Below are 21,732 nucleotides of genomic sequence, written 5' to 3'. Positions count from 1 at the left end.
GGCTCAAAGCAAGGGAGCCGGGGGCACTGCAGAACCGCCACACGGAGCCTCTGAAAAGTTACTCCTGTCTCAAACTGGATTTCCATTGCTGTACCTACATTCACCTTAATTGCTGTTGCTTCTGGTTTGCACTGAGGCTGATGAGAAGCAAATCTGCCCTTGAGCAGCTCTTTCTTCCAGGGGACTCAGTCAGAAAAAACAGGAACTGACATAAAACATTTCTCCCTTCTCCTCTATCTAGAGCAAGAGTCTTCTCTTTGCTTCTGCTCCCTTGCTTAGAAGAAAAAGAAATCTGTCCATGTCCTTACCTAGCTCCATCAAGTACTGGCATTCCTCACCCCAGAAGAGATTCAGGCTTGCCACCATCCCCTCTTGGCCTCCAGCCCCACATCCTAGCACTGTGCCATTACAGTTTGTACATGTGCCTATCTATCTATCTGCCTTCTGATGGTCAGTGTTAAGTCTCGGCCTGAGAAAACTGGTTGGAGAATGTAAGGAAGTGGGAAGGGCAATAGCTTGAGGACAGGACAAAACGTCCTGACAAAACCTTCAAGTACTGTCTGAAGGTATTTATCGCTCACAACGCAATGTGCAGAGGTCAGGAAGGCAGGGCTAAAAAAGAAAACTTGCTCAGGTAAGAGAAGCGGTCCAGCTATAGGAACATGGAGCTTCACAGGGGAGCGATTTACTCTCCCTCCCAGAACGTTAGAGTGCTTAGAAAAAACTCAGTATGACGTGGTGAGATGAACAAGATCCTTGGCTTCAGAAGTGTTAATAGGAAAGAGGGTCTTCTGCTTTTCCTTTAAGAGTGAGAAAGAGGGAGAGGAGGAAGACTGTGAGAGAGAAAGCCCTGAAACTCGATAGGGAGCTCTTCTGGAAACAAAAAAGGGTGAAAGCAGAGTGGATGTGGATGCGTGGGCTGCAGAGCGGGCCCCGGTGTCAGGGAGCACTACAAAGGAAACCCAAGCCTGGGAACTCTGTCCAGGGATTCCAGTGACTCAGATTTCTTTGTTATTTTATGACACAAGATGTAAAGAAGTGTAAGCTGGGAAAATACTGTGCTGTGAACTTTACCCGGTTTTCCTCTTTGAATGTTTCAGTTTCACGGACCTGGTCAATTTGTTCAAAGTTTGACACCGTTTAGTGTTCAGTAAGTTTTTTAAGACTATCTCAAGCATGCCATATGAGCTATAAAGCAAATAACAATGGTTAGTATTCTTAAAATCATTGGTCTTCCTATGTGCTTTGCAACTCTGAAATAATTAAGGAATGACCCACTGGTGTCCTTTGCTCACAAGCTTGAGAGATGTGAAGTACTTCTCTCACAGCTTATTCCTACAAAAGAACATACTTAGCTGGGTAACCCTCCAGGGACACAGGAAATTTCCATCCTTTCTTGTCCCCTTTACAAGGATTTCTCCATAGGACAAAGCAAATGGATCTTAATTATGTGAGGGAATGAGAGGGAGCACAGATTCTGCTCTCTTGTTGTGTATCTGCAGTTCCACTCACTTCAACAAATGCCCTAGCTTAAAAGTGTGTACGTGGCTGATGCAGAATTTAGCCCAGAGATTTTAATTAAAGTACAAAGGCTTTAAACTAGCCTGCAATATTTGCAGTTGGTGATTTCTTAAAGATGAGGTAACCGGCTACTTACAGGAATGCCATCTGCCCCAGGGAATCCAGTGACTCCTCTTTGCCCCTAGAGTGAAACAGCACAATTAAAATGATGTTCTGCCCAGTATTTTGCTCATTAGCTAAAACATCTGATATTCAAAAGTTACCATTTCTCCTTTGGGTCCACTTATTCCTGGATATCCTCTTTCACCTTTGTGACCTTTGGGACCTTGCACTCCTGGGATCCCCATCAATCCTGGTGGTCCAGTGAACCCCTGTGATCCAAGGAGTCCTGGCTGGCCCTGATAAAAATAATAAAAAAGCATTTATTTAGGAACAGTTGTGATGCCTGAAGCTGGATTAGTTATCACTGCCGCAATAGAGTCAATCTCTTGAAGAGAAAATAAACACAGAATCTCTTTCCATTCCAGTAGGCCAGACTCTTTGATGAATGTCATCTGGAAACACCATGCAGAGAAACCCCAGCAACAGTGATCACATTGTGCATGACAAAATCAATACGTGGAAATTAACACTCAAATCAATATTCACTACTTGAATATTCATAGCTACTCTATGAAAAAAGTGTTTTCTCTGGAATAAGGCTTCTCAAGAGTGATTCTCACTGACCTACAACATAATCAATTACACTCCAAGCAAGTAAAATATGCTTAACTGTGAAATCTGCTTAGTGGCCGTATTTCTTACAAATGGAGTCTGATATTTAATGGCAGGAATTTCTGCCTCTTTGGGGGATGATATCTCTATTTAGCAGTGGAGCCCGAAAATGATTAGACACGCATGCATCCACACAGGTTGAAGAGTTGCACGCAGGGCTCCCTTGTCATTCTCCCTTCCAGCGCTGGTTCGGCTCTTCAGGCCACTTCAAACATTGTTTAAAAATAATCCCGTTGACTGCCAACATCACAAGCCTCAACTGGGGAAAAACATCATTTTGAAATGACACAATGGTGGTTTAAGTAATGGGTTGTGACAGTACGTCTGAGATCTGTGAACCAAAGTATTTGAAAGCCGTTCCAGACATAGTGTCACCAAAGGCACATATGTTTTGCATGCTCTGCAGTACTCAGTGCACTAACGACACTAATAGTAAATCGCCGCAATCTTTTCTGGAGAAATATGCTTCAATGGTGCAAAGCACCATTTACCAAGACGTTCTAATTAAGCCGATTCAAATGAAAGTATTTTTAAAATGCAATTAGATTTTTCATAGACCAGTCTGCAACAGCATCAATATCTCACAAAGCAAGAATTATAGCAAAACATGAACAAACAGATATATATTTATACGAATGAGTGGATAAAAAAATAACACCTTGTTTTAGTATAAAATACTTACAGTCTCACCCATGCCTGGAAAGAAAGAGCTAGAAGATGAATGCAATCCCTGTCCAAGAAGGACAATAGTTCAGCTTCATTTAATGCCATTGAGGTGGGAGGAGTGAAAGAGGGCAGTGTGGGGACTTGAAGAAATGAACCTGAAGATATCCTAATTTCTTTGTATTCAGGAAGTTGTAGTAAAGATACTGAACAATGCGTTATTGATATTAGGCAAAATTTATTTTATTCTCACATTGAAGGACAGGCCCATTCGTGACACACTTCCAAACAATCTATCTATAATTAACATTTATCTATGCTACATTTGTCTTGATATCGCAAACCTGAAAACAAACACTATGACTGAAACAGAGCTTACTTCTAGTTTTAAAAAAAAAAATCAAAATCAATTTTCCACACTGCTTTCTTGGAAAATGGCTGTCACAACAGTTGGAGTAGGTTTTTATATTCTAAATCTCATTGTATTATATCAAATGAGTCTGTACTGAGAAGCTGACATAGCCAAACAAAATACAAAACTCAGTGCAATTTTTTTTCTTGGAAGAAGACTAGGAATAAGCCAGTATGAAGAATGAATTACATGGAGTTCCTCAGGACAAGCCACCAGGATGGATCTCTTACAGTATGGATCTTTTGCTATACTGTTATGATCAATTTGACAAAACTGATGGTTTAAGAGCATTGCCAAAGGACACCATGGATTTAAGTGTTTGAGCTGTCAGTGTGAAAGAGAATCTCTCCTCTGCTTACAACCAAGCCCAACTTTATAGAGCATCCCTACTAAATCAAGCCTGCTCATGTGGATTATTAGGTGCTAGGAGGCCAACATCTTTTCAGGTTAACAAACTGAGAAGTAACAAAGGTTATATGAATACATATAAAATATAATAATTCGTGTTGGCAGGAGGCATACGGATCTGAACAAGAGGCTGCTCATTTCCTTCTGCCAGCCACAGTTGGCTATTACAGATGCATCTTTCTCCACATCAGTAGTTTTCAGTTTTTTAAAAATCAGTGAATCTCTAAAAGTTATCCTGTGGAGGTGCAGATCCTTGTCTAAACAGATTCACAGCAGACATACGTCTCTTAGTTACCCGACTCAAATGGAAAGATGCTGATTAGAAGCACTAGAATAATGATTTAAATCTGAACCAATATTCACCAGTGTGATCTCCAAGATCAGGAAAAAGAAGTCTTTACTGATGTCACTTTTTCTCGACTTTTCTTACCTACTATGGCTCAAAATTTAAGTATAAAGGAATTAAGAGAGAGTACATATGAGCATACACCACAAAACTGCCTTTTTAGGGGAGTAATAGGTATTTCATTCATTTAAAAAAATGCACAGTCTGTGTTCTTTATTGTTTTTTGTAGAGCAGTATCAATTCTTATGCAAATATCAATATGAAATATTTCCATCTTACTATAACGCCTTAAAACTTAATTAAATACTTAAGCTGGTTTGTTGTTCCCCAGACACCCAAATCTGGAAAGGAACCTTTAAAAAGGATGAAAATGTATCTCATATACCTGCAAAGAACACAGAAAAATTATTCAAATTCAGTTGTAGAGATTTGAGTTGGCTCCAGTTTCAATTTAATTTTGAGAGGTTCTGAAAACAAATGTTTCAGTTACGTCCACAAAGAAAGGAAAACATGGATTCTGTACACTGAAAATGCCACTTCATTTTTTAAGTACCTGAAAGCCAAAAGAAGTCAAATTCCAAAAGCTACTCATCCACCTGAGATATGCAAACCATCTCTTTAGTGCTCATCTACACCCCTTTTGTGGGCAGCAGGCTGCAGGCAGAACGCGTATAAAACATTTAATTGTAACTTCTGATAAAATGCTGGTTACGTTCAGAACTGTCAAATCCGTGCCTGGCTTTCTGCAGGGGCCGTGCAGAGCTGCAATACTTCAAAGGAGGCATTACATGGAACATGGTTACATCTTTAATTCCTACACCAAATACCACTCTCCCACTTCCAGTCCCATTTTCCTATCTGGTGTGGAGGAAGAAGGAAAGAAGGAATGGAAAATGAGGAAGACAGCTGGGCAACGCCCGCGCCTCTTCCCCTTGCTTCCCTGGTAATTACCTGATCATTTGTTTGTTGAGGAATAGGGGTTATTTAATATTATTTGCAATAAAGACAAGAGAATTGATCCTTCTGGGACCAGTTTAGCGTGAGGCTAGAGTCAGAGCTGGGGAAGTACTTAATATCATGACCATGTTTGGGCAATTCTTCAGCCAATTAGTACCTTGGCTTGTTAACTGAATTAACTTTGTTAACCTTCGTTAACTCAGACTTGTCAGCTTTCACTCTGCTTTCTTTATGTTAGATCTTTTGTTGAACAAGTATGTCCCTTTTTCATTAGCAAATGACCTAAGAACCTTCTCTCTTTTGCAAAGGTCATTGAGGAGATTTAAGCAAAGACAATGAATTTGAAAGGTTTAGTCAAATAAAGCATGACTCACTTATTAGAGTCCTGAATTCCTCTGTGTGAAACATGCCACGCATGGTACTGCTCTGCTTGTGCTCCTGGAGGGTCAGAAATCCTAGAAAATTCTTCAAAGCTGTGAAATTGTGTCTGGATTAAATTTCCAGGTCAAAAAAAAAAAAAAAAAAAAAAGGCAAGGCTAGGGAAACATGCTATCCCTATCTGTCATATTTTAGACAACTCACAAAGTACTTTCTCTGGTGCTCCCTTTCCTTAAATAATAAAGCAATGCAGAAACGTGCTCTGGCCCATGGTGCTCTCCTGACAGAAGGCTTCCCATTTTGCTGGAGTGAACTGGAACCCCTCCCGAGTGCAGAGCATGGCATGATTACCCCATGTCACTCACCACTGGATTTACAGGCCAGTACTAAGAGGCTTACCTAAGCGTGCGTGGCACGCTACGGCCAGCACCTCGGAGGGAGCACGCAAAAAGAAAACGAGAAAGTGGGCTGATGGAATATCTTGAAGACTAACAAGAAGTTCTTTCTTTGTTCTTATACAAAACTTCCACGACTGTTCAGATGAATTACAAAGCTCCCAATGTCAGGATACACTCCTAAATAGGCAGTCCCTGCTTTGCTCTTCCTGCGACTTCAGCTGACTGGAAGAGGTCTCGCACAACTCATGTGGCCGGCCCAGCCATGTGCAAAAGCTATTTACAGAGAGGAGCAAAGGTCAGAAATTTAGGAAGCCTGGAGGAAATCTTCCCAGAAAATACTTGCGATGTTGTATATACATTGTCACTTGTCCAGTGACGTGCATGAAAGAAAATGCTGTCGGGGTTGTGACTGAATTTAATAACTGCATTTTGCAATTAAGTCCCAGTGGACTTAAGAAGATCCTGAACAGACTTTTAAATCTGTACTGAATGTTCATGTTTTGCAGCTTGAACTTTAATTTCCCATTCTTTTAGGATCAGTCAAATGAAAGGATGTCATGTTGCAATACTTTCTTCCTTCTAATTTACTGCTAAATTTACAGTGTGAAAACAAAACTGGTAGAGGAGGGTGCGTTAATTTTGAAAGCAACCGATTGTTTGAGGTGCTATACAAATACAGATACAATAAATGACAGTACCTGCTCCAAAGGTTTTAAAATATAAGAACATCGTCACAAATTGCTGAGAAATCCACCTACCAGCGTGGAGATACGAAGAAAGGAGAAAACTGCTGATTTGTAATAAAGAGGAGACAGAATCAGAATTACTGCAGAGCTTCACTGTCATTGAGCCCATTTCTCCACATTTCATTACAGACTTCCGTTTTGCAACTGCTTCTGGTATACGGAATGTGATGATTCAATATTCCCCACATGAAAATGATCCTTGCAGGCCATCATTTATTTAACAGTGGACAAGAAGAAAGGAGCTTAATTCCCTGACATTTTAAAAAGGTCACTGGTGAAAGGACAAGTTCACTTCCTGTGGGAAGGGTGATCTGACCGTGACGGACAAGCGGGAGCCAGGACTTTTTGTAAGAGGGCTCAGCCTGGAACGGTCCTTGTAAGAACAGATGGGGAAAGGATGTGACAGCAAGGACCTCGATGCAGTCCCACTACAGGGAGACCAGCAAGCGGAACAGAGAGCAACTCACCAGGGAATAAAATTGGTTATAAGGAAAATGAGCAACTTCTGAGCGGATTAAAAGTGCTAACCCAGGACAAGGCACCCCTGCAGGCACGCAGGAAAGAAACAGAAAAGTTTTTAAACATAATGCTGGCAAAATGTGGAGAACGGGGTGTAAATGTAGGGAATTTGCGATTCTCTGAGGCATCTTCCATGGAGGTAGGCATAGTAAAGCAATCATTGAGCCCAACTAAAAAATGTATGACCTTAGTGCTCCCCCCACCCCCAAAAATATAAACTACAAGGAACAACCTCAAGAACCCTGTTGCAGCACACTGAGTCAGACTGGGATGGGCATATCGCCTGGCATTTCTCCTGGAGTGTAAATCCAGGAGTTTATGGATTGAACATATTAAAGGGGAATATGTAAGGGAAGGGTTTGGGGTGTCAGCTCCATGCAGTGCACGCTGTGCCAGAAATACTTCAGCTTTGGGCTGAGAGGCAGAGAAAAGCAGACCACATGGAGCATCCTGCTGCCATAGCTCAACTAGTTCATTTTGAGTCAGTGACTGCTGCTGGCAGTCCCAGGCTGCCCAGTATGGACAGGTCTCCAGAGATCTCATCGCACAACGCCCTCTGACTATTTACAGAACCAACTCCAAAACAAGTTTAAGACCCTATGGATCTTAACCGGTTATTTTTGCATAATCTCTCCATGGCAGGGATACATGCGTAGTCTTCCTTTCCTGCCAGCTATACTAAGATGAAATTTTTGTTCACCCACACTTCTCAGTGGTTACTGGAATAAACCAAGTTTAAAACATCTTGCTTTCAAAGCTTTGCTGGGTACAACTTCAGTCACCAATGAGCACAACATCTACCATGATGCAGAAGACACTGCTACATTTCTACACCATACATCATTATGCTCTACATTGATCATGTAGTTTGAATGGTTCCATCCATCTCAGCAACTCAGAGTTTTGTTAGCAAGATTTCAACATTTTTGCAATTCCACCTGGGAAAAGTAGGTCAAAACAATCTGTGGAATGGTAGAAAATATAAATACATGGGGCAAAACATAGCTAATGCTAGCCACTGGAAAGAAAGATTATCTGGGACAAAAAGTCCTGAAGTTTGTGCAGGCTTGGTTGTTAAACATATTAGCATGTCACTTTATTTCTGTGTCTTCAGGACTGTAATAATGACTGTTTTCTAAAAGACAGATGATCAATCTCCATTTGCAGTGAGCATTCAGAAGCTCCTCACTAGATGGCACCAGCCATTGCTGCTGCACGCAGCCCCGACCACCGCAGGTGCACGTTTCTAGACCGTGTTATAACCTTCAGGAAATCTGATAAGGAGTTCAGGTAGGGTCAAAACATTTTTGTGCGAGGTCTAAGGCAACAAAAGCAGACGGTTTCCTGCAAAATGTCTGGCAGTGAGATAGCTGGGAAAGTGCAAATGAAATGGGATGAAATTCATCATGCAACCGAGCAGCATGGCTTCCTGAAGTGCCTGTGTTTCGTCGTTCACCCTTTATTTTGCGTAGTAGAAGGACGTGGTCTTCTAAGAGGGATGAGAAAAAGTTACTATTTTATTTCTCCAGTGGATTGCTAAATTTACATTTAATGTCACAGGCCTGCATCTTCTCAAATTTATGTTCTGAATCTGTATTTTACTGTAGGGCTGGCATTAGCTTCTGCCACCACATGGTTACCAGCGTTAGGAAGGGATGGACTTCTGTGATCTAACTTGAACATTGATAAGCAAATGAAGCAAACCTTTCTCATGTGCCTTAAGCTGTGTGATATTCAATTCTTAAACACAGAGCAGCACTGAAAGAGTCAGCAGGCTTTAAAAAAAACGTACATAGCTAATGATTATTTCTATTTTTAATTTATCTTTCGCTACTTCAGAGGTTATTTAGCTGAGTTTCACATTCCAGCTTGTTTTCTCAGAAAAAACTTTCCTTCTCATTTGTTAAAAAGCTTTTTTTATTTATACCAAAAAGTAAACAAAAAAATTATAAAATTCACTTTAAGTTAAAAATAACTAAAAAATGAGGCTAGTTCAGCCGAGTGGCATGGTAACAATTTGCTGCTCTTTCAACTACATTGTCTGGACATGCGACATTTTCTCGCAGGACAGCGGTGACCAAATGACATTAACATTAATTCCAGAGCAGTGATTCAGCTTGCAGAAGTTTTTTTTTTTTTTTTAATGAAGGAAGGAATAAACATTAAATCTTCATAAAAAAAGAACTATGAAAGGGTTCTCTTTACCAGAAGCCACAGCCCTTTTCTGTAGTCAGTAAATGAAATAATTTTGTACTGTTTTCTGTTCCCACGGTTTGATCTAATTTGTGATCTTCCAGAAAGTTGCTGTGTCACCCAAGAAGCTAAAACATGCGTAAAAGAAAATATATGCTGGAATGTAGGTCAAGCACTCAAAAGAACCAGTTAAAAGTTTCTTCATGTCACAAAATACATAGGAGCATATGTCAGAAATGCTTTCTGTGCTTTGCAGAGCTGCTGTAGAAAGAACGATACTGGGACCATGGCAATGGTCTCTCAAAGATAAACATCAGAAAGGGCAAGTCTAGACAAAACCTCATGAGGATTTCCATGCTAAGTCTTCAAAAGCTTATTGCGTAGAGGAAAGGAGAAGAGGAAGGAGGAGAAGATGTGGGAAGGAAGCAGTGGGCAGAGGGGAAGGGTGGTTTTGTTTGCAGACTCAGTAAGGGGATAGCTCTGAAAGTCCAAAGCAGGACCTCTGCTGAAATATGGCTGCACAGAAAAACTGGGAAATTTGGGATCAGAATTAAGACATATATTAGCAAATATATCTATCTAGTGAGCATGCTCTACTGAATTATGTGATAGGACTTGTAATGACCTGAAAGGCACCAGATTTTTTTTAAGGATTGTATTTATTGAACAGATGTAGACATTTATCTACATGCAGTATAGTCATCCAAAGCTCCCATCAGGTGAGGGTGACATCTTATGGCATGATATATCCTAATGCAGATATTCAAACTAGGTCAAACATGCACCCTGAATGTGTCCATTTTTCTTAACTGTCTATAAAAGGAGCTTAGGTCCCTAGCTCAAATGTTGACCTCCACATCACTGCTTTCTAAACTGTGCAAGAAGGCAATACCTCAAAAGATCAAGTCCTGGAATTGTGGATTTAGCAGTTAGGATTAAGACTCAAATAAACTTGAGCATGAAAATTATGCTGCATGAAAAAGGAGCTGGATATAAATGCAATAAATTTACTAAACTTGGCAGGCAGTATATGCCAGAACTGTTGCTACTGGTGGTGCAAAATAGTAGGATTTTCTTAGAAGTTAGAAATGTTTTAGCATAAAAAAGTGATCAGATGATAATGTTGTGTGCTCAAAAGCATATCCATTTATTCCAAATATATCATCTGGCCCCTATCTTGCTTCCTTTTTGGCTACTCAGATACATGTTTCTTTTAGGCTGCTAGGAGCCACATAAATACCAGCGCTTCTATATAGCTTCTTAGCTCAGTTTCTGTCATCTTTATTCAGGGCATAACAAAATTTCTGCCTACGTTGGGCTCTGCTAAAATTCTGGTATGGGGCTCTGGCAGGACGTAAGGGGATCTTGGGGAAATCTTCAGATCTCAGAAACCTGCAGAGCTAGCAGAGCTGGGGCTGGCCTGACACTGCAACCTAGACAGATGCTTTGGGTTAGCGTGAGAGTGGAAGTGCGATTAATGGAGCTACTCACTTTATGTTGGTTAAACTGAGAGTACCAACCTAAGACCACTATAAAACCAGAAAAAAACTACTTCTACTGACATGTAAATATTGTCCCTCTGACTTCCAACTAAATACTATCTTTAAGAAAGAGCTAACTAAAATAACTTAGAGATGTTACTTTGAATCAACGTGAAGTTGAAATGGTGAGCTAATGTTTTACAGAACACTAAAATGACATTGATTTATACTTGCAAAAGATTCATTACTATTTAATTCATCGGAGAAGGTTAGTTTGATAGCCAACCAAAAATTCACCAGAGAGGAAAATCACCTTGCCAAATTTGCTCTTACCACCAGACAAACATCAAGACGATGGGTGTGGAGCAGGAGGAAGCGGGGAACTCCCAGTTACTCTGTGACAATTGCTGTATCATGCTCATGTAGAAGGGCAGACTTTGGTCATGGTACCTATTAAATGTTTGACTGAGCATTTTGAGGGACAGCGAATGCCTCACACGCTTTTAGCACAATGAGTATGTTTTCAAAACAGAAGAAAAGTATGTTTGTTCAACGTGGGTTTTGACAGGATTAAAAAAGCCACCTTCCAGGGCACCATACAATGCAGTGCAATCCTACTAATTTTCTAGTATCTACATCAAAATCTTTTTTTTTCATTCTTTCCATTCATTCCATTCATTTTACTACTATCATACTATTAAGATCAACTGCTTTTTATGACTGTTTTAAAATCACAGTTCACATAAAATGCTAAAAACTTGCATAACACAGTGGGTCGGATAGCTGTAAGGTTGCTGCTTGGCTAGCTGGGCTCCTCAAGGCGAGACAACAACCAGCACCTGCTCGTGTTAGAACATTCAGTCATAGACCCGAAAGCCGATCCGCCAGCCCAATTGCTTTCAAATGGCTTTCAGTGGTGTGTGGGAGTGTTCTCAAGATCCTAAAATTCAGGAAGTTCAACACAGATGTTTTCTGTCAGTAGGCGTTGGAAGCACCAATAGTAACATCTGTTCACTTTTCATATTTGTGAGAACATTTTTTTTCTGTCCAAAAACCATTCACTGTTGAAATTTCCAAATTGTGCAACTGGCCAAAATGTTAAGCTCATTAGGCTCCATGAGTTTAAGAGTATGTGAAAATTAAAACCCCTGCAGGAGTTCAGTCTATCATATGCCAATTCTTCCATTCTGTGTTCCTCTTCTGTTCAAACAAAAGCATAATTATTTTTGTGGTGGGAACAGCTATCAAAACTGACTTGATCGTGCAAATATAAGTTACTACTGGCTTTTTTTAACTGTAGGAAGAATTTAATTCTCTTACAGAGGCTGTGACTTTTTAATAAGTTGTGTGCTGAGATATCCTCTCCACATGGGAGCCCAGAATACACGCTCTAGCAGCATGTAGAAGGGACTCGGTGCAGACCTTAGACACCCTCACACACCAGTCATGGGAATTTACAGTTTGGGATGATCTCCGAGTTCCCGGCAAGGCCAGATGATTGGCTCTGAACCGCCAGGAAGGACAGGGGGCTTTAAGGCAGATGTGTGCAGCAATATGAAGAATCATTGTTGATGCAGAATAAGAGACATCTTTTTTTCTCCTAACACTTCTGGACAGATGGGTCTCAAGAGCAGTGGGGTGCTGTGAGATCATCTGAATCGAGTTTGCACAGTTGTTTTCTCTACATGATTTGCTAATCTTGATGTTAGTATCAATGTGGATGCTCTAGAAATTTCAGCAACTGGGACTCTGCTGAAGCCTGCTGTTGAGTCAGCTTACACTGAAGCTAAATGAACCCTTATGCCTTCCAGTGGATGTGGCTTGTTAACATCGCAAATATTCTAATGCAATCACTTTGACGGTCTTTAAAATGAGCCTGGCTTCATGTTGGGTTTGTCTCCAAACCCAACAAATAGTCTAAGTAATCTATGAGAAGTCTTGCCATCTTCAGGTAGTAAATAGAAATACTGAAAACTGTTGGCAGTTGTCTTTTATATAATACAATTAAGTTTCCTGTCTTTTGTATACACAGATTCACAGAATATTTTTCTAAGTTGACAGTACTAGATCAAGCTGAATGATCTAGGTAAGCTAAATGATCTGGGGAAAGTATTACAGCAACCAATTACTTGAGAAGTCTCTGTGATCCCACACGTCTTTTTTTTTTTCCTTGAAATCAGGAAGAAGGAGAGTAAAAATATTTTCCTTTCAATCCTGAAGGAAATAGTTCTATACTATTTACCTGAAAAAAACACTCTCTTTGTTGAATGTAACTTGTGGTAACAGTCCTGAAGAGGGTCAAGAGTGGAGTATAAACTTGAACAGGAAGGTATAGCTCTCCAGATCCATTACGAAAGATCTAGTTTTTCTGTTACACTTGGTTTGAGGTAGCAATAATGGGGGCCAAGAGTGCCCACACATCTGCAGATTCCAAAATCTCATTGTTCATGAGAAAGGATGTTCTGGAGAACATCAGCAGCAGACAGTTCCACAGCTGTTCAAGGAGAAAGCCTATATATCATTTCAAATGTTGATTTCTAAAGCTACTGGAATTTTTTTAACCATTTATTGTAGGCAGTGTGGGCTACGCAGCTGCTTCAGCAGAGGATTGGGATGAGAATGAGAGCAAACCATTCTGTTTGATCCTTTACTCATTTTCATTCTGCAGATACTGGGGTACTGAAGGTACCATTAAACTGTAATGGCAAGTTGCTTTTACTTGAAGGACATGCCATTAGTTTGACAGGCCTTGGAGAAAATTAAGGTTGTTCTCTAACTGATAGTAAATGCAGGTAATGTAGAGGAAAAGTGAAGCCTTCCAGACAAGGAGAAACAGCAAAAGGAGCCTTCGTGTTCTGTGGGAGTACCAGAGAGATTGCTAAAGAATTTGTCGTGACTACTCATCTGGGTCCCATCACTGGGGACTGGTTTCAGGCTTCAGCTTGAGGAGAGCATCTTCAGTATTTCAGATTCTGATTCTGGAGTGCCTCCAAGCTTTGTTAAATTAGTGCCTTCTTGGCTCAAACATGGTCTGCTTGCAGCATTAGTTGTGTCAAAGAAATCAGTGCTGCACAGTGATGTGCTGTCTTTCATGAACTTATGATAATGTACTTGCAGAGATGCTTCCATCAGCCTAATGGGAGAGGCTGCATTTATTGACAGGGAAATTTGAATTGCTGGTGATGAAAGGTCAGAACGGTGCAGTTCACAGGCTAACCATGACCCCGAACCTCTGCTAGGATGCCTCTGCTGCTTTACCTTGTCTGCTACAGATAACGATGAAAGGAAGCAAGAGAGAAATTTGAAGCTACTCCTCCTTTCCAAAACACTAACTAATGCTGGAATATCTGTATCCTAGATTTATAAGTCCTGGATCCTCCAGATACCTGAAACAACCTCAACTGCCACTGGGAGCATCAGTCTTCTGTATTTTTGACAGACACAGTAACAAATGCACTTCATGTTCATGTGGCTCCTCTGAGTTTTTGACCTCACTCTTCCCTTTCGCCATGAAAAAATGTTTCAACTTTAACTTTCTTACCTCTTCTGCATCTGGGAGAGCTTATGGCTTTTACCTAGCTTCTGAAAAGAGCCAATGCTGGCTCTCCTATGCAAGCTAATGCCTACATTTTTTATTGCTTTTTTGTCAGGAGGCAAAGGACACTTGTTATATGAAAGCAAACAAACTCTGAGCTATATCGTTATTCAGCACTACAGTGCTCAATACAGACTGTGATAATGTGGATGGCTAAATGAGTCACTACAGCCTAGAGACTGGTAACCCCAAAATTATCTGGACAATAACCAAAGCTAACCAAATATTACCTGCTCTACCTGACCCTGCTTGAGCAGAGGGGGGTTGGACTAGATGATCTTAAGAGATCCCTTCCAACCTCAACCATTCCGTGATTCAGTGAAATACGGCAATACACCTGATATTCAAAATCCTCCTTAAGATCCTCCAATTTAGCTGTTTGCCAGGTCTATTGCTTAGATTTTTTCTTCTCTGTTATGTCTGCAGAATTTTTCTATGTCTGTGTATGTATTTATTCTCCCTTTGGTTTGCTGTCTTCAGATCTCTGTGTATCTAACACAAGCCATAAAGCACTCTAGTTTCTTTAAAACAGATAAGGGGAGGGAGTCACTGACATGAGGCGGTATACTTGCTTACTGTTAAACACTGATAAGTACTATGAACTATTCAGGTAAAGTTAGCATTATTAACAAAAGCCAAGATGCAAGTTTATAGCTATCTGCCTGTGGATACAATAGCTGTGTGCTTGTTGCAGTGTACATGTGAGGTCTCCTGTATCTTTACAGTTTAGATGGGTGCAGTATTTACGAGAAAAGCTAGGCTTCTGGTTCTGCAACGCTTTAATAATCTCAGTTAAAACCCCACCAGACCTGTCACTCTACTGACTTACTGCTTTACGCAGACGTTGCAGTTCTGAACTAGATTGCAAAAGTTTCTGCTGTTACTTGTTTCCACAGGAAGACATCAGCGAGCACGCCTGAGAAAAAATAATTTTTTCTGAACAAAGTCTGACATTTCATTACTTTTTGGCATGAGAAATAACTGAAAGAGAGTGCATCTAAAAGGAGAGATTTGAAGAAAGAGTCAGAGAAAGAAAGATGATGGAGGTATTCAGCTTCCTCTGAATATTTTTGAGTTAGGGCCATACTTCTCTTCCTACTCCCCCTGCCACCTCCAAACAAGCAAGAAATCCACAACAGACTTTGGAACAGATATATGAAAAGAAGAATAGAAATGAATTTGTCTTAATAAGGCTGAAAGAATTTTCAGAGGATAAGTTTCCAGTAACAAGCACTGTATTAAGAATCAATGAAAACTTATTTCTAGTTATGCTGGTTGGGTTAACGTAACATTAGTTCCATAAATATTAACCCAACTGCAATGAAGAAAACCAGAAATTTGCCTACTTGCATATTCTTTTTGGTCTTGATGACTCTTGATGATTTTATCTATCTAGTTTCTACACATATTAGATACCTTGAGAAGATGGAATTAATTCTAAAAGAATACAGTTTAGTAACCCCATGGGGATTATGCAAGTCAGGAAGAATTTTAATGAAGCATCATAGAGAAAGCATTTGCATTTTTAACTATGATAGATTGTGGACAGAAAAAAAAAGCAAAACCATTTCCTTTCAGCATTCAATAAAACTATTTTATGCTGAAGAGAAATATGGTTTATTATAATTTCCCAATTAATTTTGGTTATTTATAAAGGTCTGTCTAGACACAGATATGGATGTCTTAGATTTCAAATTATCACAGAAATTAAAATAATTTTATTTATTTTATGCAAAGTAGTTATGAGATTTCTGCAGAAGCCCCTCCTAGACTGAACTTTCCCCAACAAATTCAGATCCTAGTATGCAGAAAATCTGAAAAAGTGAAATGTATTTTGAAAATACAGGAGAAACATTAAGGAAAATAGCTGGAAATATATTTCAAGATCTAGCAAGAGATTAGACTTAGTAGACCGCTTTTCAGCTGTTTAACTAAGTAACTTGCTACTTCATTCAAATCATATCTTAGAGAACTGATGATCTCATTACCCAACTGAATATCTAATCCTTGACAGCAGAAATCAGTAATGACTTGAGAAAACAGCTAATTGACAACAGGGCACAACATTCTCCATCGCACTGAGAACACTGCTGCCCTAGACCACCACTGACAACATCATAAATAGTAGAAATAAACAGTTGAAAGTAAAAAATAAACAGCTGAAAGTAGTTGGATTGAAGTAGGAAATGGCAGGGAAAGTGATAGGAAGGGTGAGGAAGACCCTGGAGGAATGGCAGGCTCCGCCAGCGCAGGGAAGGCAAGGACGCCCACAAGCTAGGATCAGTGATTCCCTCCTTCAAATGCTATTACTGCAAGGCTGTTCGGTTAACTGTTTCTTTCTAGTCTTTTCCAGTCCGTGCCATTTATAAAGCACATGCATTACTTCCCTTCATATATAAGATACAACTATTAACTGGTACGTTTTTAAGGAATACAGCTTTCAACTTAGAAAGAGAAATGGACACTAAATCCTACACTGACAGTATGCGGGGATCACTTCATTCACTACAGATGAACAAATTAGTAATATTAAGGAATCAGAAGAAGTTTTAGGAAAAAAAAACAAATTGGGGCAAGAGATGCTCCATGAAGTCATGCCGATGGACATCAGCATTTCTACAGCATTGGCAGCCATGTGTCAACCATTAATCCTATTTAGAGATGTTAGAAATGATATGTCTGAGGTGGAGGGCAGATGGGAAGAGATGTGAAGCTACACGTAAACCCCTTGGAAGAAAACGGATGGAGATAGACTTGATGCCAGAACATATGCTGTTCAAGCGCACACCTCCATCTCCCACAATGACAACGCTGCCTTTGAACCGTGCTTCAGCTATCGAAAAATACAGACTTCTGGTGGAGTGTGCACAGCATAAAATAGGGAACCTACTGGAAACAAAATTAAATATAGATAGCCTTTTTGCTTTTTTCTGCACCGTTTTGCTTTTTTTCTGCACTCTCTCTAGACTAACAGTAGCCAAACAGTAGCTAAACTGTAACAATTTTATTAAAGAACAAATACTATATATAAAATTTACTTTTACCTTAATGTTTGCCTGATATTCAAGAGTGATTGTAGGATAAACAGGCAAAACTACAGCCTTCTTATTCCTCAGCGAGTAAGTGCATGCAGATATGGATTGAGACTGGTCTGCGCTGAGCTAACAGCAGTATCACTCCTGTGCAGTGAACTGAAGATGGGAAGCACCCACTGAGGAGAACACTTCCCTCCAGTCAATGCCCAGCACCTCCTCATGCTCACCTCTCTGAAGTCCACAGTGAGTCCTCTTCCACCCTTTGCAGAAACCCATGTGGGTATCACAATCCCTACCTCACTTCAAGAGAGCCGCAGGTCTCAGACAAGCCTTTCTGAATTGAGGTGAATTCCTGTCAGTTTGATATTTGCCAATTATTTTTATTAGACTGCTTCATCATCAGCAGCAATCCTTCAACACAGAGATAAACAGGACTTCTTTTATTTATGGAGAAAACTAAGGAAGAGGCTTGGAAGAACATTTCAGAAGACAGTTTTTGTGCAGCTGTTAACGACTTCATAGAAGAAACGCAGAAGATATGTGTTGGGATAATAATACACAGTGACAAAAATGTAAACATGAAAAGCCAGGCTGTGACTTAATTTAAGCCTTGTTCAGTCACGTGCTAGCTAAAGCATACTTCCACCCCCATAATTAAAAAAACATCCAGAAATTTAAAACAATGAAGCCACACAGCAGTGGGACTTCTTGCACCGTCCCAAAGATGCATAGTGAAAAAAATCAGTTAAATCTCTGAGATTAAATAGAAAATATGCAAGCATCCATTTAAAACGCTTTTACATTATTAATCACTTCTTTTCCTAAATCTAATGGAACGTGTATGTGTTCAGTAAAATGCATCAGTATCAGTTCCAGATTTAAAAATCTGATGACACAGTTGATCTTAAATTTTGGGAAATGAGTTAAAAAACATTACTGAAAAGACCATATTCTAGCTGTAATCAATATGCCTTGTTCCACATCAGGCGCATTAGACAGTGGGGATTGAAGCACGATGCTTTAGGCAGACACAACTATCAAAAGGGCACCTTGCAGGCCATTTTGAGTGGACACAAGTCAAAGAAATCTGAGAATTACTCCAGCATGTCCTCATAGCAAAGCTGACTATCAGCAACTTACAGTCCATGGGTACACAAGAAGTCACTGAATGGACTAAGGGAGACTTGAAAAATGGGCATTTCATGACCTTCAAGATATGGCCCAAAATATGCCTATCTTTTCAGGTAACTTTAATAGTGTATTACAGAGATTATATGATATGATTGTCAAAGCCTCACTCAAGGCCAGTTGTCTGCAGCCACATCTACTTCTTATTTTTTTGCAATCAATGCTTGAGGGGTGTCAGAGGCACATGGGAAAACCTACAAAGCAATTTCAAGTACTTAAAGCTTGCTCTTTTCAAATGCTCCTGTGTATCCTTCAGGAGACTTAAATGGTACATTGAACAATTATTTGTAATAAAGTTGTGGTATGAACACTTCCAAAAATTGTACTGATTTCTTCCTCCAAAGATTAAATTTTGTCTTGCAGAGACTCTTGCACCACTGCTACACCAATGAATACTCCTGATATGCAGCAGTGCATGGAAGAGCCACCAACAGGCATTCCTGGTGGGGCTGCTGCCCTAGAAGTCAGGAAGCAACTGGTTACACCTCACTGCCCTGCTACTTCAGCCTAAAAAACGCAAAGTATGAGTTACTTCTGGTTAAACTACGCCCATGCTAATTTCTTGGCCGAAGCTCATCAGTTCCTTTTAGGGAGAGACGGGTGCTGTGCAGAGTGGCTGCTCTCCTCGCTGTCCTTCCTAAGGACCATGGGAACCCAATGGGACGGTCGAACTCTAAAAAAGAGACCAGTGATTTTCGGTGGTGCCTATTTAACAGGACTGCTTAAATGAAGTTGTCCCAAACTGTTAGCTGCTTCTCACAGCATCTGCCAGAAAAGTTTCTTCAGCTTTCTTTGGGAGGCAGAAACGAGGCATACAGCACAGCCATCTCTGTACCACCCTCTTCTGAGTGGATTTCCTTTTGGAAGGGTGGAGGGAAGGGGTGAACACAGGAGATCTTCCTTCATGGGGGCTGTTGACCTGCCTTGCCTAAGGGAGCCTTTGGTGCCACTCTACACTATCAGCTCTTCCTTCCATTGGTCTTCATGTGGACTGAGAGGAATGGGGTAGCACCCAGTACTTGTACACCTACAATCCTGGTCAGTGCTGCCCATCTTCCTTGAGTAAAAAAGTCTTTCCATCTCCATGCTATACTGTAGATATAGAGCTTATATCTACAATAAGCTCTACAAATATCAAAAAATGAACAGCTCGTGTGCAGTACTCAGTTTTTTTTACAATTACGTAAAATTCACATAACAATTGGAGAGATTAATTTTAATTCCCTGCATGAAGACCACGACACTAAAAATGAGCATAAATACTATGAAAAATGAATGTCCCAAGGCCACTTACTATCACAAGCATGAAATACAGAGCTCCTTGTTTAAGTTCTCCTACACCATTCCAGTCTATTCCCTCCTCATTATCTCCACAGAAAGACTATTCATTCATGATAAGTTGGTTTGATTAGTTCAGATAATTTTCCATTGCTGTTCACATGCTCTGTTCTGCCTCCTGCAAAATTGCTTACAAGCTGCAGTCACGGCAAAGAATTTTTGAGTCACGCTCATGAACTTGCTCCAAAATTTGTCTGCGCTGCCCAATGCCTAAACCCACCAAAATAATCATCATGTTTGTATGTGGTGCTATTAGTTCAACATTTGGAGCTATAGCTGGAGAAATAAGGATTAGAACTTTTGCTAGTAATTATAATCAGATGCCTGCAACAATCACTGCAGTTTTGCCTGATCGTTCGGTTGTTGCTCAGACAGACTATCCATGACATGAGCGGGAAATTCCCGTGAGAAAAGATTCTGGAAATGAGGTCCAAATGGTGCACTCTGTTGGTTTGAATGGAGAAAATAAGCGGGTTTTTTGTCAGTTTATTTTAATTACGGAGTAGCCAGAATAAAGTGAATATACCCCAATAAATGACATACCTTTTATCATTGAAATGTATTCATTTTTGCATTATTATGTATTTTTAACATTTAAAAAACTGCAGATAGAAAAAAATTACTGGCAACTGATACACACATCCTAAATATTTTTATCCACATTTTATTGGTAAACAATCTTCTGACACATTTGTAAGTAAATAGACTGTAAAACATATCTCTAGACAAGGATCAATGTAGATGGATAAACAGTCTGAGAGAGGAGGTTTCCAAAAAATCTCAAGCTGTCGTGTAATATTAACAGGAATACAGTGTGCTCTCAGCAGCACTACTTGGAGCGAAATGTTATGCCCATGGATGGTAAAGCAATGAATAAGCTGCAGTTAGTCCTGGTCGTGAAGTGCTGTGTTTGAAGGCTGGACATGAATGCCAAAAAATCTGTACAATTAAGTGCTACTAGTCCTACAGATCCCAAGGAGGCCATATAAGAGCTTATCACTCTTCCTGCTGTGAAAAATCAAAGTGAAACACAAGCTCAACGACTGCATACTTGCAGCTTTTCTAGATCTGCAGGGCTAAACAAAGCTGGGAACATAAAGCCACACAAGCCACCCATTCTGAGGGCAGTCCAAAGACAGTTCAGCATGGGACTTAAGCAGCCTTAAAACCAGAGCTGTTTAGGATTATTTTGCTGAATGTTTTCTTATCAGAAAGCACCAATCTGTCAGAAAGGATTCTTTGAATGGATCAGTTTAGAAGGCACTGGGAGGGAAAAATGGGACAGAATTCCCAATTCCAAAATGGGAGTTGTGGTCAAAATGAAAGAAGGTGCCAACTCTTGTACTAGCGAATGGCTACAGCACTCATAGGAGACGTGGGAAGCTCAGGTTCAAGCCTAGAGCACAGCTGCATTGCCATGTCTGTATTTCTTTTTCTAAATGTGGTTTTCCATGTCAGTCCTTTAAAAAAAAAAATTCTCAGTTTTGCCTTATTTAGGAATAAAATATCGCAAGTCCTGAAAATATTTCAGGTCAGCAAAATTGGCTCTGTTAACATTTGTTCTTGCATACACTACCCAAGAGCAGTCTCCTCGCTTTTATGCTGGAGGACAGCATGTTTGGATCTTGCTGTCTCCTGCCTTTTACATCTGCTATGCTGTGAATGGAGTCAATGTCACCAGGCTGGCTCTCCTGGCCTTATTCCAGTCTAAGATTTCCTCATGCTGGAGGGAACCTCTTCAGCTGCTTTTACAGAGCAGCTTTAATTCCTCTTTCCTCTG

The 21,732-nt window shown here is 40.2% G+C and overlaps 1 protein-coding gene across 1 annotated transcript in view; it reads right to left on the bottom strand.

Annotated features, from left to right (window-relative positions):
- Window positions 1-21,732, bottom strand: part of COL4A2 (collagen type IV alpha 2 chain) — a 147,386-nt gene that overhangs the window by 51,854 nt on the left and 73,800 nt on the right. Inside the window, exons 4-5 of the mRNA XM_050891400.1 lie at window positions 1,785-1,919; window positions 1,658-1,702 (exon numbers count right to left, since the gene is read on the bottom strand). Coding sequence (XP_050747357.1) covers window positions 1,658-1,702; window positions 1,785-1,919 — 180 coding nt within the window. The remainder of the gene's footprint in view (window positions 1-1,657; window positions 1,703-1,784; window positions 1,920-21,732) is intronic.

This window comes from Gymnogyps californianus, chromosome 1 (genome assembly GCF_018139145.2).
Source record: "Gymnogyps californianus isolate 813 chromosome 1, ASM1813914v2, whole genome shotgun sequence".
Classification (NCBI taxonomy): domain Eukaryota; kingdom Metazoa; phylum Chordata; class Aves; order Accipitriformes; family Cathartidae; genus Gymnogyps; species Gymnogyps californianus.
The sequence above is the reverse complement of the archived record's forward strand: the minus strand, read 5'-3'. Positions and strand labels throughout refer to the sequence as shown.